General features: G+C 39.7%; 1 protein-coding gene across 1 annotated transcript in view; it reads right to left on the bottom strand.

Moving 5' to 3' along the window:
- Positions 1-20,866, bottom strand: part of LOC124717097 — a 357,007-nt gene that overhangs the window by 20,420 nt on the left and 315,721 nt on the right. The window contains exons 35-40 of the mRNA XM_047243803.1: positions 18,109-18,291; positions 17,864-18,028; positions 17,681-17,773; positions 13,557-13,628; positions 1,414-1,533; positions 1,006-1,143 (exon numbers count right to left, since the gene is read on the bottom strand). Of these exons, the coding sequence (XP_047099759.1) occupies positions 1,006-1,143; positions 1,414-1,533; positions 13,557-13,628; positions 17,681-17,773; positions 17,864-18,028; positions 18,109-18,291 (771 nt within the window). The remainder of the gene's footprint in view (positions 1-1,005; positions 1,144-1,413; positions 1,534-13,556; positions 13,629-17,680; positions 17,774-17,863; positions 18,029-18,108; positions 18,292-20,866) is intronic.

The following is a 20,866-nucleotide window of genomic DNA, read 5'->3' as shown; positions in this document are numbered from 1 at the left end:
TCGTTCGTGATGTGTTTGTATCCCGAATCATGGGTCTGCTTCTTTTCTTCACAGACGTGAAGTCTTAGGCGCCATGTCGTCGTGGATTGTGCGGCCGCTCCCGCCGGAGGTTCGAGTCCTCCCTCGGGCGTGTGTGTGTGTGTGTGTGTGTGTGTGTGTGTGTGTGTGTGTGTGTGTTGTCCTTAGCAGCAGTTAAACTTAGGTTAATAGTGTGTAAGGCTAGGGACTGATGGCCTCTGTAGTTAAGTGCCACAGACATACATCTGAACATTTTTCTTCGGATTTCACGAAAAACCACACACACTCACACGTTATGAAATATGCATGCTCCTTACACAACAGTAGCCAAACAGTGGAAGTGAACAGACCACAAGTGGCAGCTTGTCAACAGCGAACAGTTTGGACGTGACGCTGATTGCTCTTGGAGGAAGGCAGCTCCGATGTGTGAGATGTCAGTTAGCAAGTAATTTTAATCAGGCTATAGTGTGTTGAACAAAGGGAGTAAATCCACTAGTAAGTGTCTGGATAGAGTAGGAATTCAAATTGAATCGTTAATTTCAAGTTGTTTTGATTCATCTCTAAACCAAAGACTACTGATACTTCGGGAGGGGGTGGGGGGTCATTGGGAACACGGCACTTGCATTAAGAAGCTTTCAGTTCCCATGGGTTTCGCTCTGAAATTTGAAGTTACTGCGCTCTTGACTGACTAAGGGTCCGCCATGGATTTTCGACTGAAGAAGGGGTCCGCCAGCTGAAAAGGTTGGGACGCCCTGGTCTACACAATTAATACTGAACATTTAATTAATAAAGTTTATGATTCTCAGTGAAAATGAAAGTGAAGCACATGCATTTGCATGTTGACTGAAAAGGGACTATTATTGCAGTATATTAGAAGGACCAATGAAATTATACATACAGTGCTCATGTTCATTCCTCATAGATCAACTGAGAATTTTATAAAGCCAACATTTCAAGAGCATAATAAATGTTCAAACAAAATCTTACCACTCTAGTCCATTTCTTGACACTTTCATAGCCACATTTAATCAGTTTTGGGAAGAAAAATGTGTCATACGCATACACTTCTGGTTCCCTATTCTGTCTCCCTCTTTCTGTTAAAAGTTTCAAGTAGAAATTCACAATCTGAAAGAGAGGGAATAGTTGTAACAAGTCAGTTAACATACTGATCAAACAACAACATATCTATGTTACCACTATGTAAGTGGTAATTAGAATTGTCAATACATACAATAGCAACTCTTAATGGCATTGGGCGAACCAAAAAAAAAAAACAATGGGCACTAACAAGTTTTTAAATTATGAAAATGGCACAAATATTAAATGACAAATGTGATTAAAAATAATACTAACATTGTGATGAACATATATACAAATTTAATTAAAGAACATTACTTTATCATTCAGCCAGTTCGTCCCAGATAAAGTAGCTAAATCACCACGAGTTATCTGCAAGCCAAATCCTTCAGCCACCACCTCTGCATCAGTGTCCCTGCATTCGGCATCTAAATCATCCTGCAAAGTTAAAATTGCATTACTTATCACAATTCCTTGCTCAACATAGCCCACTTTAGTAGCTGCAGAAAATTTACATCTTAGCAATTCTTTTGACAAGCAGAAGTTAAAATAACACCAAAGATGATAAAGTGGGAAAATAATAATTGCTGATATGTTTTCAGATGTCCAGTACAGTTTTCTTTTCATATTTTGGACAGCTGATCTAGCCATAAGCAGTGCTTTTATATATAAGCTGTCTGTCCAAGAACTTCTGTGTGTGACTTTATTCCTGTCATGTAAGGGACATTAGAGCAGTAACTACAGTGGCAGCTTCAACTACTAACTGTAAACAATGGATGTACGAAAATGAGTGTGCGAGGTTTTTCCCACATACTTTGACTCCTGAACATAAACAACAATGTGCGGACACCTGCTGTTGACTTGACTGAAATATAAAATGCCAACAGTTCTTTTCTGGAGAGGGAGGGTGGATTGAGAGACCATGAATAACAAGATATAGTGTTATCAACATAAACCAATCACACAACATCCCAAAGGAAGACTTTTCTGACAGTTTTACAGGGTTGCACAAACATTCCGTGCATCATACTCGAGTGTCAGAGACTACGCAGAATATCTGAAGCATTAAAACCATCATAATGTTTCTCTACTTTTATTAATCCAATCTCGAAACACTTTGGGCTGATGGTGTACTTTATGTCTGAAACCCAAGCACCCTGTGAGATATTGATAGTGTCATGTTGCTACTTATATTCGGTTTGACTTACTTTGATGCATGTTTGTTTTCCAGCATGAACATACCACGAAACCCCCTTCCCCAAAATACACACACAGTGTTATTTGGCTCTAGCATTACTTACTATCTACATGCCTCTGTACAGGCTCTGATTTCTCATTTACATAGTCCTTACATGAGGTGTACATTGATGGCAATAGGTCTGTTGCCAATGCCAGTTCTCTAAATTCTTCCAATAGTATTACACAAAAAGAATATTATCTTCCGTCCAGGGATTCCCAGTCAAGTTCAAGAGGCATTTCCATTGCACTCACACACTGAACGAACCTACTGGTAACAAATCTAGGAGCACCTCTGACTCACTTCAATGTCTTCCTTTAATCTGATCTAATGGGAATCTCAAACACTTTGGAGCAGTATTCAAGAATGTGTCACATTCTGGATGTAGTCCTCTTTACAGATCAGTTACACTTCCCTAGAATTCTCACAATAAATTGAAGTACACCATTCACCTTCCCAACAACTGACCCAATGTGCTCACTCCGCTTCATGTTGATTTGCCATGTTATGCCTAGATAATTAATCTACGTGACTGTGTCAACCAACATACCACTGTGAAACTTCCAGGCAGATTAAAACTGTGTGCCGGACCGAGATTCGAACTTGGGACCTTTGCCTGTGAACCATTGCAGAAGAGCTTCTGTGAAGTTTGGAAGTTAGGAGATGAGGTACTGGCAGAATTGAAGCTGTGAGGACGGGTCACGAGTCGTGCTTGGATAGTTCACACGGTAGAGCACTTGCCCGTGAAAGGCAAAGGTCCCGAGTTCGAGTCTTGGTCCGGCGCACAGTTTTAATCTGCCAGGAAGTTTCATATCAGTGCACACTCTGCAACAGAGTGAAAATCTCATTCTGGAAAAATACCACTGTTTTTGAATATGACTGATTTTCCTACTCTTCTTCATTAATTTACATTTTCTGCATTTAGAGAAAGCTTCCATTCATCACACCGAGCTGAAGTTCTGTAAATGTCATCCTCCATCCTCCTATAGACCTTAATGATGACTTATGTATCCTATCCGTCAGGTTGTTTATGTAACCAGAGAACAAGAGTAGTCCCAAGACACTTTCCTGGCACACTCTTAATGGTATCTTTGTCTCCGTCAAACACTCACTGTCAGGGACATCATACTGGACTCAATTACTTAAAAAGTTGTCAAGCCACTTATTTATCCAGATGCTTAGACCTTCTTTAACATTGGCACTGTAAACATTTTCCAGAAATCTACGAATATGGCCTCTGTCTGTTGCCGTTCATCTGTGGTTCACAGGATAAATTCATGCTTACAACAACACACAGACTATTCTCTTCTCAGAATCTTCTGCAATTTGCAGAACACGCAGGAGCCTCACAAGCTGGAATTGAGTCACTCGAGTGTTTTACAAGCCTCCAGGAGTATCTGGAGTCACCCTGTCCGCAGGGCTTTGCACTGCTGCTGATGTGGCAGAACAGGGGATTCGTGAAGTGAACACACCAGAAGTGGTCTCTCGGATGTACAAACAGAGAATTTACATACTTTCCATCTCAATTCCAATACCTTTTTCCTTGATACTTTTCAACTGATGCATTTACACCTATAGGAGTTGGACACAAATGTGGAAACACTGCAAGAAATGCATGCTTGAACACAAATGCAGATTCTAGCCAAGCCTGCACGTTTATCTGTTCTATTTGACCACAATGGCACCTGTCTGAGTGTCAGTCTTAGTCAGAACAGTGTTCTGTGTAGTTGCAGAGTGCATTATGTCAGAGCTAAGTGAATTTGAATGTGGGTGAACCCATCCCAGTATGTATATGCAGACAAGAATTTAAAAAATTCTCGGATTTTACTTGAATTTCACCGCTGAAACTACACTTTTTACCAGGTGAAAATAAACTTTTTCCCAGGGGCTATTCCATGCCAAGTGGTCTATTTTTGGAAAAAGTTCCCGTATGGTCATCAAGGATTTTGCTGAAATTTTGTGTGAAGTTTTGCACATGTTCCAAATGTACTTGCTCAGATATAGTCATTTGTTTGACCCCATAGTGCAGCCATCAACAGTGCAGCCATGAGCTTCCATCAACTTTGAGACATAATATCTCTGGAAATATTTTCTTTTTTTTATATAAAACTGTAAATTATAAACGTAACAAGGTCTTCAAATATAAAATTTCATTCTCTTACTACTTTCCTATAGTTTACAAACTGGAGGCAAAGTTCAGGATTTTTCTAAATATGCCAAAAATATCTATTTTTGGTATACTCTTACAAAAAAGTGTGTTCTGCAAATTCTTTTAAACCATTTTCATTAGAAAGGCCATGTTCTAAAACACCTAAAAAAACTCTATTTGGTTTTGCAATGCAAACATATAAAACCCTAAAAAAAGAATGAGAAAGGGTCCATATTCCAATGGTACTCAAATCTGGCATTTTTACCATGTTCTACATTTGTTTATCACACTCTGTGGAAATAATATCAAAAGTTCTGACAACTAGGAAATGAGCCTAAGTCAGAAAAAATACAAGTAAGTAGACTTACTTGTTGTTTTTGAAGTTGTCTACAACATTCAGCTCTACAAAAAAACTCTTTCCATAAAAAATGTAATGAAATAAGGAATCCAATAAAAAGAAAAGTTTTATCTTTTTTGTGGCTCTAATAATCTGAGGTAATCACATTTGAAAAGTGCAATTTTTTGGGTTCTACCTTATCAAAATTAATTCCGAAACAATCGCATCAGTGACATCTGGCCAACAGTATAGTTTTCTTTGTGACATTCTACAGCAAATTAATGAAACTTGTAAAAAATGCAAGTAGCTTGAAGCAAACGTAAGTTTAGGATCCTAAAAGAAATCTCTCCTAGCTTTGGCCTCTGGCACTTATAGAAATGTGTGATCGGTTTGGGATCCTGTGTAAAGAAGCCCTTATCAGGGTTGGGAACCTATGGTGATGGAGATGCTCGTTTTCTAACTTTAAAAGGAACCAGCAATGGTTAAGGCACCAGGAACCATAGAAACACATTTATATCGTTTTTCATGTGTACACTGATGTCCCATATCAACCGCAAACTAAGCTAACACGAAGTACGCTATACCATAAACCAGAATTAAAGTAGCACATCACTAGCATTACACAACAAAAAGACACAATAATTCTCTACAACATGGATCAATTCAAAAACGTGTCAGGAAGACTGCTGTGAACTTGACCAAAATTTTCCACAATGTATGCTGCAGATGTTACGCAACAATTTTATTACAACAATCTCCACTGCTTTGGTAATGCACAGTTAAATTGTGAAGTTAATAACCAGTTTCATTCTGTAGCTATAGCAGAAAAACCAGATGAAATATGTCACAATGAATTGTGACAAAAACACCCCTTTCTTGGAGTTTTTAGAGTTATTCGGTATTTACTTCACTTCCTAGTCATCGAGACTTTTGATATATTCTTCCCCAGACAGTACCAAACAATTGTAGAACATAATAACAGATTTCAGATTTAATTTGAGTACCAGCCGAATTGGGACATTTTCAATGCACCTGCAACTTGTTGATGCTTTTTAGGGTCTTATATGCTCACATTTCAAACGCAAATACAGTTTTTAGGTAGTTCAGAACATGGCCTTTCTTATGAAAACTCTTTAATAGAGTTTGTAGAAGACACTTTTTTGTAAAAGTGGGTCAAAAATAGCTTCCGTTTAAAAAATAAAAGAAAAATCATCAACTTTGCACTCAATTTATAAACTATACAAAAGCAATGGGGGAGGGGGGGGGGGGGGGGGTGTGGAAATCGCCACATCAATCAACAGATTCATAATAATGTAAAGAGCAGCGGTCTGGAAAATACCACTCTCCTGCTTACAGATGGTAAAATATAAAAACCTAATCAATTATTATTTTAGAATAATTTTATATAATGCTAATAATAATAATAATAATTATTATTATAATTATAATAACTTGTCTTTACAGGTCCTCTGGAAATACAAAAAAACTATCAGGACCTCAACATTTTGAAGGAATGCTCCAACAACAAGCTAGAGTGACTTACACAAGCCTTTTACAGTAGGCTGTGAAGTGCACTTTGCGACAAAGTGATATATTTTTTCTTATTACCACTTTATCACCTAAAGTTCAAACAGAAAACACTAATTGTTTAATAAGAAGAAGCTTTCTTGTTTCAAACATTGATTTTTATTAAAATATATACTGACTCATATTGTTTAGCAAAAAATACAATTTTACTTGCTATCTTCTACTGCACTATACACAAGTATCACTTTTTCCTTGTAACGAATGGCATGACTTTAAATGTTATGCCAATGAAACTACAATCTAAATACACAAGGTACCTATTTATATTAAATTTAATGTATATAAAAAGTGCTCCCAAATGACTTAGGAGTTCTTTAATTTTATCCATTAGTGCACTTGAAATTCAGTTTCAAATTTTAAAATTACTCTCCTAAACAATTCAGAACTGTGGACGCAGCATGATCTTTTCCTGCGCTCTACAAATGTGTCAGTACAATTTAAAATACTGTCATAAATAGCTGGTTTTCTGGTCCTGAAATTTTTCCAAGTTGCTGGTCCTCCGAAGTGTTTAGTTTTGCATGAAACTCAAATGCTCCTCAATTTAAGAAATCCACTGGACATTCTCACGCGTAACATAACTAGTCTCGCATAAAACGAAATTTATTCTAAAATTAGCAGTTCTCAAACCACAATTTGCAATATTTTCCCACAACCTGTTAAAAATCTAAACAGTTGTGACACCATGCTCATCGAAAACAGTCTGTTGTTACAAAATATCGCATAGTTTTTGTCCTAATGCCTTTGACACATTTTGTTGTTGGCAGAAGCTTTTGTGTATATTGTCTTTTGTTGTTGTAAATGGTACATTTTCTTTGCCACTAAAGTTTTACTTTGGAGTTATTCTCTCATATATGTTTTATTGCTGCAATATTATTCTGCAGTAGTGGGCTAAAGTAATATTCTCTGTTAGTGTATCAGTTCTTACCAGTCAAAATTACCAAAATGAAAACTAAAATAATGAAAAATTCTTGGAATTTTAAAAAATTCCAAGGTTTTTTCCAGATTTCCCAGTTGTGCCATGGCGTATCTACCCAGCGTTAACTGAGGTAGCCAAACTGTTTGGTGTTTCGAGAGGTACGGTATCGAAGGTTTATATCGCATACAGGAAAAGTGGAAAAACATCATCTGCTAAGCCACGACAAGAACGGAAGCGTGTGTCGGTCACGGTCACAGAAGAGGATTGTGACAAAAAGTAAGAGGGTGGCAGCTACAAAAGTTACTGCAGAAATGAATGTTGCACTGTACACACTGTCAGCAACAAAACGACACAAAGGGAGCTCAAGAAGCAGGGAATCACAGGCCGAGTTGGAATTCCAAAACCACTTGTCAGCAACGCAAATGTCCACACTAAAATGCCTCACAGTATAAAGCTTGTTCCCCAATGGTGACACTGTATTCCAAGATGATAGGGGCAAAGTTCACACAGCTCGCATCATCCAGGACTAATTTTGTGAGCACAAGGATGAATCGTCAGATTCTTCACAAAGAGCTGCACTGAGGAGAAGTATCGATGTCTGTCAGTGAGGCCTAGCACAAAGTCGCCATTCCAAAACATTTCAAAGGTGTTCTATAGGATTCAGGTCAGGAAGCTGTGCAGGCCAGTCCATTACAGGGATGTTATTGTCATGTAACCACTCCTCCACAGGCCGTGCATTATGAACAGGTGCTCGATCGTGTTGAAAGATGCAATCACCATCCCCGAATTGTTCTTCAACAGTGGGAAGCAAGAAGGTGCTTAAAACATCAACGTAGGCCTGTTCTGTGATAGTGCCAAGCAAAACAACAAGGGGTGCAAGCCCCCTCTATGAAAAACACAAACACACCATAACACCACCGGCTCCGAATTTTACTGTTGGCACACTGGCAGATGACGTTCACTGGGCATTCGCCATACCCACACCCTGCCATCGGATCGTCGCATTGTATACTGTGACCCTGTCTCCACACAATATTTTTCAACTTTTCAGTCATCCAATGTTTATGCTCCTTACACCAAGTGAGGCGTTGTTTGGTATTTACTGGCGTGATGTGTGGCTTATGAGCAGCAGGTCGACCAAGAAATCCAAGTTTTGTCACATCCCGCATAACTGTCATAGTACTTGCAGTGGATCCTGATACAGTTTAGAATTCCTGTGTGATGGTCTGGATAGATGTCTGCCTGTTACACATTACGACCCTCTTCAACTGTCGGCGGTCTTCGTCAGTCAACAGACGAGGTCGGCCTGTATGCTTTTGTGCTGTACGTTTCGCTTCATGTTTCCACGTCATTATCACATCGGAAACAGTGGACCTAGGGATGTTTAGGAGTGTGGAAATCTTGTATACAGATGTACGACACAAGTGACACTCAATTATCTGACCACGTTCGAAGTCCGTGAGTTCTGCGGAACACCCCACTTTGCTGTCTCACTATGTCTAATGACTACTGAGGTCGCTGATATGGAGTACCTGTCAGTAGGTGGCAGCACAGTGCACCTAATATGAAGAATATATGTTTTTGGGGGTGTCTGGATACTTTTGATCACATAGTGTATCTTATCAAATTATTCTAGTAACGATTTATCAAAGTGCTATTATTTACCCAAAATTTTGGAAGTACGAGTCAGTTACATTTTCCTCAACTGAACACGCCAGCACTACAGGCCAACAATTGAATAAGTGCTGATTATGTATTGTGCTTAAACCAGTTCAAGTGCAAGGATTACGAATTAGCAGACAGAATGGTACCTACCAAAAGTGAAACTCGGCAGTATTTTGATAAACTGGACAATAATGGAGTGAGGTGCAAAATGTGTTTCAAAATTTGAAGTCTTCAGGAATACTACATGCACGAATATGGGTTTAAGGTAATGCCTCTCAAGTACATCAAGGTAAAATTATTTACTTAACCAGAGTGTGAATATAGTGTTAATTATTTGTTGCTATAAATACATGACAGCACAGATGGAAGTAGTGCATAAATCAAAGACTTTACTTTGTGACAATAAAGCTTCAAAAATTATGATAATAGAAAGCTGTCCGAGGAAATCATATCTAAGCAACGCAATGTGTCATGATAGTGATGGCCAGAAGAATTTACTTTAAAAACTTTTGGGTATCAATCAATCATTTTCCTGATTATCTGTTCCATAATTCCAAGTTTCAATTTTTTTTTTTAATTGTAACCTGTAATGAAAATAAAGACATTGCTCAATTTAATGCTTACACTATTCTTAAAAAAGTTGTGAAAATCGATTATCTCTCTCTACTGTATACAAGGTGAATCATCTAAAACTTGCACCACAAATATTGCAGAAATGGAAAGTGCTATTGATGTGTTGATTTTCACAGAGTGGATTAGTAGTCAGGGGCTCTTATTGTTAGCCAGTCAACAGATTGTAATAAGTAAAATGTATTTTTTTCCACAAAGATACACTTTTTTAAATGGAACAATATCTATTGACATTAACAGATTAAAAGTATGGTAAATTACAATGTCAATATTGTTTGTTGCAGGATTCTAGTGCAAGTCGTTTATGAGATATTGTATTTTGAAAAGTTTCCATAGCGATACTTATTTGCACTGTTCAACCTGCGTAGTTGCTAGCTACTATGTTGTTCTGCTTGCTTACAGTGTGCTTGTGTGTTCCTCGAGTGCACTGCAACCTGATCGTCAGTCAGTGTATAACAGTCCACGCAGCAGGTCGTCGGGAAGAGGAATTTACCAATGCAGAAATAGCCAATATCCGTGTGGTTTATGGAGAGTGTAGGAAGAATGCAGTTGGTTCTTGTACCACGTATGCGGCAAGGTATCCCAATAGATCTCAACCACCTCGGCAATTATTTTTCAATCTCTTTAAACAGTTACGTGAAAGAGGTAATGTAACACCTAGGGAATATAATGAAGAAAACAAGTGACAACAGAAGAAGGATAAATTACTGTTCTTGCTGCTGTTGCAGTTGATCTGCATGTTAGCTCCCATGCTCCTCTGCAATCATATGAGGAAGTTGCATCAGTCAGGCAAGTGTTCTACACATTCTCCATTGACATAGGTTCCATCCCCATCAAATCTCTCTCCATCAACAGCTGCATGGAAACTACTATACATGGGCATTAAAACAGGATACTCCAAATGTATCACATATCTTGTTCAATGATGAAGCTGAATTTACCAATCATGGCCAGGTGAACTGCCAAAACATGCACTATTGATCTGTTGACAGTCCACGTTGGCTTCATCAAGTGGAATGTCAGCATCTGTGGAGTGTAAACATGTGGTGTGGGATAGTGAACCATCGGTGCATAGGTCCATTTTTCATAGCTAGAACACTGAACATGCACAAATATTGCAGCCTCCTAATAGACCATCTTCCACTAATGCTAGAAGATGTTCCTCTGCAGACTAGGACACACCGGTGGTACCTATATGATGGCTGATCAGCCATAGTGCACAAAGTACTACAGCTTGTCTTCACAAATAGTTTCCAAATTGTTGGATTGGGCACATAGGACTTGTACATTGGCCAACCTGTTCCCCCGATTTGACACCTGCAGACTTTTTCTGTGGAGAAAGTTGAAAGACGCTGTCTAAAGGCATGTACCACCTACATTCAATGATATCCAATGATGTATTACTGCAGCCTGCTCAGGCATCTCCTCTGAAATGCTAGCATGTGTGCAGCAATCGTTCCAAACCAGACAGGAAGCGGTGATCATTTTGAATGTAACCAGTAATGGTCAACTGTCTCATTACTGGTCAGAATCAACGTAACTAGTGTATGCACTTGTGTGTGCTACCACATGTATTGTTCAAGTGTCGGCGTAGTAACTTTTCAAAATATGATGTCTCATAAACAGTTTGCACTAGAATCCTGCAACAAACACCACTGACATTTAAGTTTACTTTTAGTTTGTTAATGTCAATAGGCATTGTTCCATTCAAAAAAATGTAAGTTTGCGGAAAAAAATGCTTTCTAAGAATTATTAAAATCCATTGACTGACTAACAATACGAGCCCCTGACTACCGAGCCATTCTGTGAAAACCTCACATCAAAAGCACTTTCCATTTCCGCAATATTTGCAGAGCAAGTTTTAGGTGATTCACCCTTATGAACTTTAAAAACAAAGACAGAGAGATTGAAGCTGATAGAAGGCATCTACTTTAATCATTTTAGTAAAGGTATGTATTGATACCAGCAGTGTCTTGATACTTTCGTTTCAATTCTCTTACAAGTATGACACGCGCGCAAGAAAGTACCAATACTTTTTGTTCCATACCATATTCAATCCACATTTCCTCCCACACAACTTCAGCCTGAAATTTAAGTGTAACTGATGTGGTCATAAAATCTCCACATCTTAGAAGTAGAGGTGACTTTTTACAACAAATGTTTTATTCAATAAATAATATGCCTGTGGTAATATAAGATTTCTAGACATCAAATTACTCTGTGTGCACAACAATAATTATCTCTCTACAATGAGGAATGTATTCTTGGGGGGAAAATCAAACAGAAGTTCAGTGCAAAAGAAGCTCATGGAGTTGAAAGTAGAAGTCATTTGTGTACTACTGAAAGCCAGTCAAAAGCAGGAAAGCACAACAGAGTGAACAAAACAACAACAATCTGCAACAATTGTACAAGATAAAGATGTGGTAAACACAACAAGAAAACTTTATTATATTCCAAGAGTGAAGTACATTCTGAAGAAAGTGATGAATAATTTTTCTCAGAAACTGTTTGGTAAACTATTTTAATTTTAATTCAAATATTTGTGATATTTTTCAGTTGTACTAAGGTTTTCTTCTAGTGTTCTGTAGAGGCTTTTGCTACTAATTCAAATAGACATTAGTCAAGATGATAAGATTAAATACGTATAAATACAGAATGTGTTTTTGAAGACAGTGCTAAACATATTTTCTGGTTGTGGACCCTACTTAGAGATCAGTATCTTGGTCACAGGTAGTATATGTTACTGAAAACGTGTTTGTATTGCTAAGAGTTAAAGCAAGTACCCAAATCCATTGCATTATTGCGAATAGGGACACTTAGGGTAGAAAATACTACTCCTTGCATTTGGAACACACACATGTTCATTCTCCAGATAGGGAAGAGGGATCTGTCTGAAAGGCATGAGGGACTGGGCTCAGACCACACGATGAAGGACACCCACCTACTGAGACTACGAATGTCGTAGTGATCCATTCCACCCTCAATGTTGATGCTGCACATCTCTTACGACTCCTTGCTACCTAATGATAGTGAATGAGGACCTGACACATAAATAGTAAAGCCAACTCAAAATTATTGAAGGAAATAAATTATCAGATTAATTCTGTCAAGCATTTATTTTCTCATTTTTAGTGCATGTTCTGGGGGCACCTAAGGATGATGCACGACTTCCACACTTGTCATGTATATCGGGAGGGCGTGTCGTGGAGTGGGTATCAAACTTCCCAGGACTACAGCATTCCAGAACTGGGGTTGTGTTGGGGGGGGGGAATGGAAACAGTTCAAGTTTGTATCTGAAGGAAAGGGAGTTGGCTGTTGCTTATTGATAATCATATGTAATGAACAATAATGAGAAATGTATTTTCAATGGTTAACTGAGTCGAAAGTACTTTATTTTGAGTGAATGAGGAATACAAAAACGACAGTGTTGACTACATGTCTACTGTAACTGAGAACTGCAGGAACTGAAACCGAAGTTTGTGGTCATTTAAAAACTGTGAAGCCACATTTCACATTAGTAAACAACCAGGATTATACAGCAAAGGAAAGCAAAACTGGGGAGGCCATTTTGTGTTTCAACTGACAGCACTAGGAATTTCATATTGTGAAGGTGAAGTATTGACCAGCCATTCTAGCTCCATGTAATTTTAACACTTTCTTGACATTCCTTTCATATGAACCAGCTGCCATATATGACATATCCCACTTTCAGAAATATACTTAAGCCTTATCTCTCAAAATACAAGTAGGTCATCCTTTTAACAAGTCCCTGTACACTAATTACAACTAAGGTTTAGTTTTTCTAAGGTCTAGTTTTAGCCACAGATGTCATTTCCGTGTTTCACTAGTTTAACATACCACACACCTGCCAAAGAGCAGGCGTTCTCAATAGAGAAATCCATTGCTCCCCACAGGCATTACGTAAACTGAGTTAACTTACCGACTCGCCAGATGACTGAGAGCCATCGACGCAGATTGAGACGTTTCCAGCAGACACCGAATCTTCTTCCTCCTATGACAGAAATTTTTACAATAAGATTCCAATTAAATGCTTAAACATTATTCAAAACAGTTCACTGTACAATGGTGGTCAAGAGATCAGCCTAACAAAAGTAATACCACAAGCAGGCCACTACAGACCTAAGCTCTTATCTTCATAGCAATCAGAGGTGAAGAATAATACTACAAAAGGGCACAGCTCCGAGGTGGATCTGCTTCACAATATACGAAGGTCATTCAATAAATAATGCCCTATTTTTTAAATTTATTGTTATTTTTTTTATATTTTTAATGCAATTAATAGATATGAAAAAATCTTTTAGGTGTTTAAAGTTTCTTCTGGACACATGCGAAGTTGCAAATAATTCTGACAGAAGATGCAACCACGGTGAACCATCAAAATGGCTCTATGCAATACACTGAAAACACAAGCAATGGTTGCAGAAAAATATACTGTGGTGAACATCCAGTGTTTCATACCTATGCAGTTACTAGGAGCACAGCTGGGCAATAGGTAAAGACAGTTAAAGCATCTGGAAAAAAAACAGAGTTCTGCAATCATTCTGGATGTCACATCACTGACACATCAAAACACTAAGAAGGCTTTATTCTTGATGGTGCATCAAAATTTGACAATTGATGCTACAGGTACTGTTGAGCATTGGGAGTGCACGTGCAGTGACTCGGATATTCAAAAGTGTGTTACAGGTGGGCTTCACAGATGCACAGAACAGACCATAATGTTCAAATAAACGCCATTTCATCTAAAATTCTGAAGCAGTTCGAGGCCACCGGAGAGATCTCGGAGGAGGTGGAGGAGATTAGCGTTTAATGTCCCAATGACAATAAGGTGATGAGAGATGGATTAGGATTAGGGAAGAATGGGGAAGGAAATGGCTGTGCCCTTTTAAAGGAACCATCCTGGCATTTGTCTGAAGCAATCTAGGGAAATCAAGGAAAACCTAAATCAGGATGGCCGAACACAGGTTTGAATCGTTGTCCTCCCGAAAGAAGAGTCCAGTGTGCTAACCTCTGCACCACCTTGCTCTGTCTGGGGAGACCTTACTGTCACAGATCGTTACAGGTGACAAAACCTGTGTGTATCACTTTGATGCTGGAAACAGAAAGAGTGGCACCCACCACCTGAGATCTTTAATGTGGTCTATCACTTAAACTGCATATCTTCGTAATACATAAGCATTAATTTGAAAATCTTCAAATACGGCAAGTTACTGTCTCGAACACTTAAATCGACAAGGCCGCTGCTCAGTTTGCTCCTGACAGCCAATCACGCACAGGACTCGTGACGTCACACAAACATTGCCGGTTTGTTGAAAGAACTCTTAAATGCCACAGACTGAACATAGGTGAAAAAGTTTGTGTGTCAGAATTTGAGAACTGAAAAAAAATGAAAAACATTAAGCACGAAGTGTAGTTAACACACCACTTTTGGCAGTTTCCACATTTAAACTCATGTATTGCAAAAATAAGCAGTTTAAGTAATGTGCCAAATTAAAGACCTATCAAAAACATGTCATTTTATTACAATTTGGAGCGCTTAAGTGCCACAAAATGTGTCCTTGGTGGGCAAACATGCTATCTATAGATCTTATCTTGGACTTTTAGTGCTGTTTAGTAGTATGTTATGAAACAGAAAGCAGATATAGCCTGTAAACGTTTTTGAGAGCCACAGCACCACACCTCTGATTGATAAATGTTGCAGCCGTCCCCAGTGCAGAATCAACACACCGCGCCTGATATGGTATAACAATACGAATGGGGACTGATTGCCAGTCACCACGTAGAAGAAATGTTTAGAAGCAGACAGGTAGATTTAAAAGTAAACTATTGAATAAGCTAACAGACAGAGTTGTCCATTGCATGTTAAAAAGCACACACTCATACACACCTGTACACACACAAATCACACACACTACCAGGCCCTGAGGCTAGCTCAGATGAGTACCAATCTCAGCTGTGGTGGGTAGTGGGGATACAGAACGTGTGAGGAGAGGAGAGACACACATAGCTGGATAGGAGCAGGGAAAGGTGTTGTAGTGCAGTCTGTGGGAGTGTACGCTACAGTAGCGAGCCAGTGGGTGTGTTGGACCTTCCATCGACCTACGGACCCCCTTGAAGATGTCTCCCGCAGTCGGAGACAAAACGTTGGGAATTGAGACAAAATTTATCAACCGACCACGGCATAACAGCCCACATAATTATAATGGACATAACAATGATTTGCTGATGACATTGCTATCCTGAATGAAACTAAAGAAGTATTACATGATCTGATGGATGGATTGAACAGTCTAATGAAAACAGGATATGGATTGAGAGTAAATCGAAAAAAGACTTAAGTAATGAGAAGCAGCAGAAATGAGAATATTGGGAAACTTAACATCAGGATTGACAGTCACGAAGTAGATGAAGGTAAGGAAATATACTTACCTAGGCAGCAAAATAACCAGTGATGGATGGAGCAAGGAGGACATCAAAAGAAAACAGACAAGGAGAAGGGACAGGTTGATAGGACATCTGTTAATACAGCAGGGAATTACTTCCATGGTAATAGAGGGAGCTGTATAGGGTAATACTGTAGAGAAAGACAGAGATTGGAACACATCTCCAGCAAGTAACTGAGGACGTAGGTTGCAACTGCTACTCTGGGATGGAGAGGTCGACACAGGAGAGGAATTCGTGGCGGGTTGCATCAAACCAGTCAGAAGACTCAGAAATCATCAAAGGTTAATTAAAGTACGCAAGTTCCTGGGAATGTAAGTACTTATGCAGAGGTGATGATGCCTGCACAGGATGGAGTAGCATGGAGAGTTCATCAAAGTAATTTTTGAACTGAAAACTACCACCATCACCACCACACTAATAAGGAGTAAATCAATGCATTTGGAGCTATTGAACACTATGGGGGGAAAAACACACACACACACACACACACACACACACACACACACACTTGGGATACACCCAAAACTATGGTCCTTGAGATTATAATTGACGTATGTGCAAAACTGACCCCAAAAGTTTTGAATGACAACCTTACGTCTAACTGAGCGCTTATTTGAGAACATCTGGAATTTTATAGAAATGATGCTACTATTTTCAACAATGTTATAACAGGGGAAGAGTTGTGGATTTTCAATTATTACCCTGAGGTAAAGAGAGAGAGAGAGAGAGAGAGAGAGAGAGAGAGAGGGAGAGAACTCTGTGTGGCACACCTCACAGTCACTACACCCTAAGAAGGCACACATGGGCGCATCCAAAGTGAAGGCAGTGCTGACTGTCTTTTCTGATGATAGTGGTACTGTACACCCTGAGTTTGTACTTGCCAGACAGACCACCAATGCTGCCTTTTATGTACAAAAGTCAAAGGCTGGTGGAAAGGAGGGGTGTGAGGGCTGGGGCAAGGGAAGGTGAGACATCAGACCATATATTGCTTGTTCCCGGAAGTACCAGTGGGACAATGATCAGCCACACTGCCTTTTGTTGAGGGATTGTCCTATCAAAAAACCACATGGTAATGTTGTAATGTTGCCCTCTCTGCCTCCAATAGTCCCGAATTGTACCGGCAGTCATCCCCCCCCCTCCCCCCCTCCATCCTGCCTTCAGCTTCACGAAGAGACGTAGTTTTGAGATAATGTTACATGTGCCCTTAAATATATTTCAACCCGGGCCTTCTGGAACACCTACTATGATGCTCAGAAATATCATTGGCAAAAATATACTGAGGCACAGGGGACCTATTTTGAAGAACTTTTATGCACTGTGCCATTCAGATCAATAAACTAGTTTTTGTACATTTAGTCACATTACTTTCCAGGCGAACCTTGTATACGGAAAGTAACTATTGTTTTCTCCACCCACTGCTCATATTCCAACCACAATTTTCTTACTAATACCAATTTTTCTCCAACCACTGCTTGTATTCCAACCACGACTTACTTACTAATACCAATTTATGTTAAGAAACCTTTAAATCTCATTTTATATAATTGTGAGATGAAATGTGTTCCACTTACCACATTATATACTTTAAAAAGTACTTACATCTCTCTCGATACCCTTCTCCAATTGTGGCATTGTCCGTATTTCGTCGAATAAATGTAATAACATGGACTTCTCCATACTGCTTACAGAATGCTGAGAGAGAGACATCTAATTTGTAGATAATTACACAAGATACACCGGCAACAAATTAAGCAGGTACTGTGGGGGAGGGGTGCTACTTACCCGCCTCTCCATAGAACATTCACTGCTCTGCTCACCCGGTGAAGATGGAGGGCCGTAGCAGGTCTCCATAGGAGACAGAGACGACAGCCTCCTAACATGCAATTCTGTTGGCGTCTTCAGATTTCTCCTGACTGACTCTTTTTCATTCATACTATTTATGTCATTCTGCAAAGTGAAACATTTATGTACAGTTGATTGGTGAACCAGGAAAGACACAGAAATCTCAATCTTAGAGAGCCCCTTACCTCTTGAGACAAACAGTCTTCTATTTCCCGCACACCATCTGTACGGTGGCAGAAAACAGTAGCCATTCTAGCAGCTGATATAGATGGAGTGACTAGCTGAGAACTGTGTCCTCGCAATGGTACTTCTGGGTCTTTACTGACTGAATCTAGCAGTCCGTTGTGTTTTACACTGTTTACACTACCCTACAAAACACAAAATGTAATAAAATTCAACACATGAACCTTTTTAGAACATTATATACAAAATAATTTATAAAAACCTCATAGCAAAGCATGAACATACACAGTAAGAAGCCATCTGCCTAACAAGACAAGCTGTCCATCAAACATACCGTGGAAAAGCAAGTATGGCTTTCTGTACTTACTATTTATATTTACAATGTGCTTTGTATCGTCCACACCTTGAAATGGTTTGATTATGAAAGCAAGCAAACCCTTGAGCCATCCACACCCATTGCAGTTGTATTAAGCAATCACTTACCAGTAATAAGTATTTCTTTTTTATTATAGCTTGTCTCTCATTAAACTATGGCAGATGGTAAGAAAAAAATATGCATCAAACTTTCAAAAGGTGAAGAGTGTGTGTGTGTGTGTGTGTGTGTGTGTGTGTGTGTGTGTGTGTGTGCGTGTGCGTGTGCGTGTGCGTGTGCGTGTGCGTGTGCGTGTGCGTGTGCGTGTGTGTGTGTGTGTGCGCGCGCCAACATTGTGCCCACCATTTGCAAATATTATAATCTAGTAATGTCAGGTGGCAGGGGTCAAATACAGGGAGTGAAAGGCTATTTACAATTTGTACAGAAATCAGATGGCAGTTATAAGAGTCGAGGGGCATGAAAGGGAAGCTGTGGTTGAGAAAGGAGTGTGACAGGGTTGTAGCCTTGTTTGCTTTAAAGAACAATTTGGAGCAGGAATTAACAGCTATGGAGAAGGAATAAAAACTCTGAGGTTTGCCGACGACATTGTAATTCTGTCAGAGACAGCAAAGGGCCTGGAAGAGCATTTGAACAGAATAGACAGTGTCTTGAAGGAGGATATAAGATGAACATCAACAAAAACAAAATGTGGATAAAGGAATGTAGTTGAATTAAATCAGGTGATGCTGAGGGAATTATATTAGGAAATGAGACACTTAAAGCAGTAGATGAGTTTTGCTATTTGGGGAGCAAAATAACTGATGATGGTTGAAGTCCAACCCCTCGTCCAAGTCGTGGGAGATGGGCAACGGCACAAAGTAGGGGATTGCCTTTAGGGGCGATGTACAGCGGGGACTTTGTGTGCCCCAGGACCGCTACGGTAGCTGAGAAGGCCCTATGGGAACCCTGAAACGTGACGGCTAACGGGGCTCTGGTGAAGCTGCGATAGGCCTAGCAAGCCAGTAGTGGATAAATCAACTGCTTTCAAAAAGGGAACATGCCTCGGATCACGGAACGGATTTAAAGGAAACCGACCAAGCAATGGAAAAGGATTACGAGATGGTTTACGGCTGGGCACCTTAAACGTAAGGACTCTAACTGGGAAGTTAGAAGAAATTGTAGAAATGATGGAAAGGAGGAAATTGGACATCTTGGGACTTGCTGAGACTAGGTGGAGAGGAGTTGGTGAAAAACCACTAAGTAAAGGATGTAAACTGTACTGGATAGGGAATGAGAGGGGAAGAAATGGAGTGGCAATAGTGGTCAGAGAGGGTCTGCAGGAGGAGGTGGAAGGTATCAATGATCGAATGATAAAAGCCAGAGTACGGGTGAAAGGAAAAAGCATTGAAATCATCCAAGCATATGCCCCACAGGTGGGGTGTACAAAAAAGGAGAAGGAGGAATTTGAAGATGACATGCAAAAGCAGCTAAATGGAGGAAATCAGATTATAATAGGGGACCTCAATGCACATGTTGGCACAGACAGGAAAGGATTCGAGGAGATAATGGGACCAGAGGGCTGGGGGAACCGAAATAGAGAAGGAAAATTGTTGCTGGAATTCTGCAAGAGGAATGGGCTGGCGATCGCAAATTCGTGGTACAAGAAGAGGAGTAGTCACAAAATAACTTGGTACAGTGGGGACTGGTCCCAAACTTCAGTAGTAGACTATGTACTAGTGGATAGGCAGATGATGAGCAGCCTCACAGATGTTAAGGTCATACCATCTGAGGCCTTAGACAGCGACCATCGGCTGTTGGTAGCCACCCTGAGAGAGAAAAAAGATAGGAGGGCAACAGATATACAGGAGAAAAGGTTGAAGACATGGATGCTGAAAGAGGATGAACGGAGGACCCAGTACCAGACACTGATCAGGAAGAAGCTGCCAAAGGAAGATCAGAGAACAGTGGAAGAAGAATGGGGCGATTTTAAGAGGGCTCTAGTTGAGGCAGCTGAGACTGTGTGCGGAAGAACTAGCACAAAGAGGAGAAGTAGGGAAACCCCATGGTGGAACAACATATGTAAAGAGGCAGTACTTCGAAAGAACAAAGCCTTCAGAGAATGGTTCCAGACCCGAACAGAGGAAGCTAGGGTAAAATATAAGGAAAGCAAGAAAGCGGCACAGACCATAGTAAGGGCGGAGAAGAAGAAGTGGATGGAAAAATGGACAAGAATGTTAGAAGAGGACAGTGAAGGGAACAAAAAAGTACTTTACACCATGGTAAGAAATAAGAGGAACGACAGAAGCGAGTGCCTGAGGATCATGGATAATAATGGAAGAGTTGTGGAGGAAATGCATGAGCTCAAAAAGATTTGGAAGGAGTACTTTGAAGATCTGTTGAATGCTGCC

The sequence above is a fragment of the Schistocerca piceifrons genome, chromosome 9 (assembly GCF_021461385.2).
Source record: "Schistocerca piceifrons isolate TAMUIC-IGC-003096 chromosome 9, iqSchPice1.1, whole genome shotgun sequence".
Taxonomy (NCBI): Eukaryota; Metazoa; Arthropoda; class Insecta; order Orthoptera; family Acrididae; genus Schistocerca; species Schistocerca piceifrons.
This window is presented reverse-complemented; position numbering and strand designations above follow the sequence as displayed.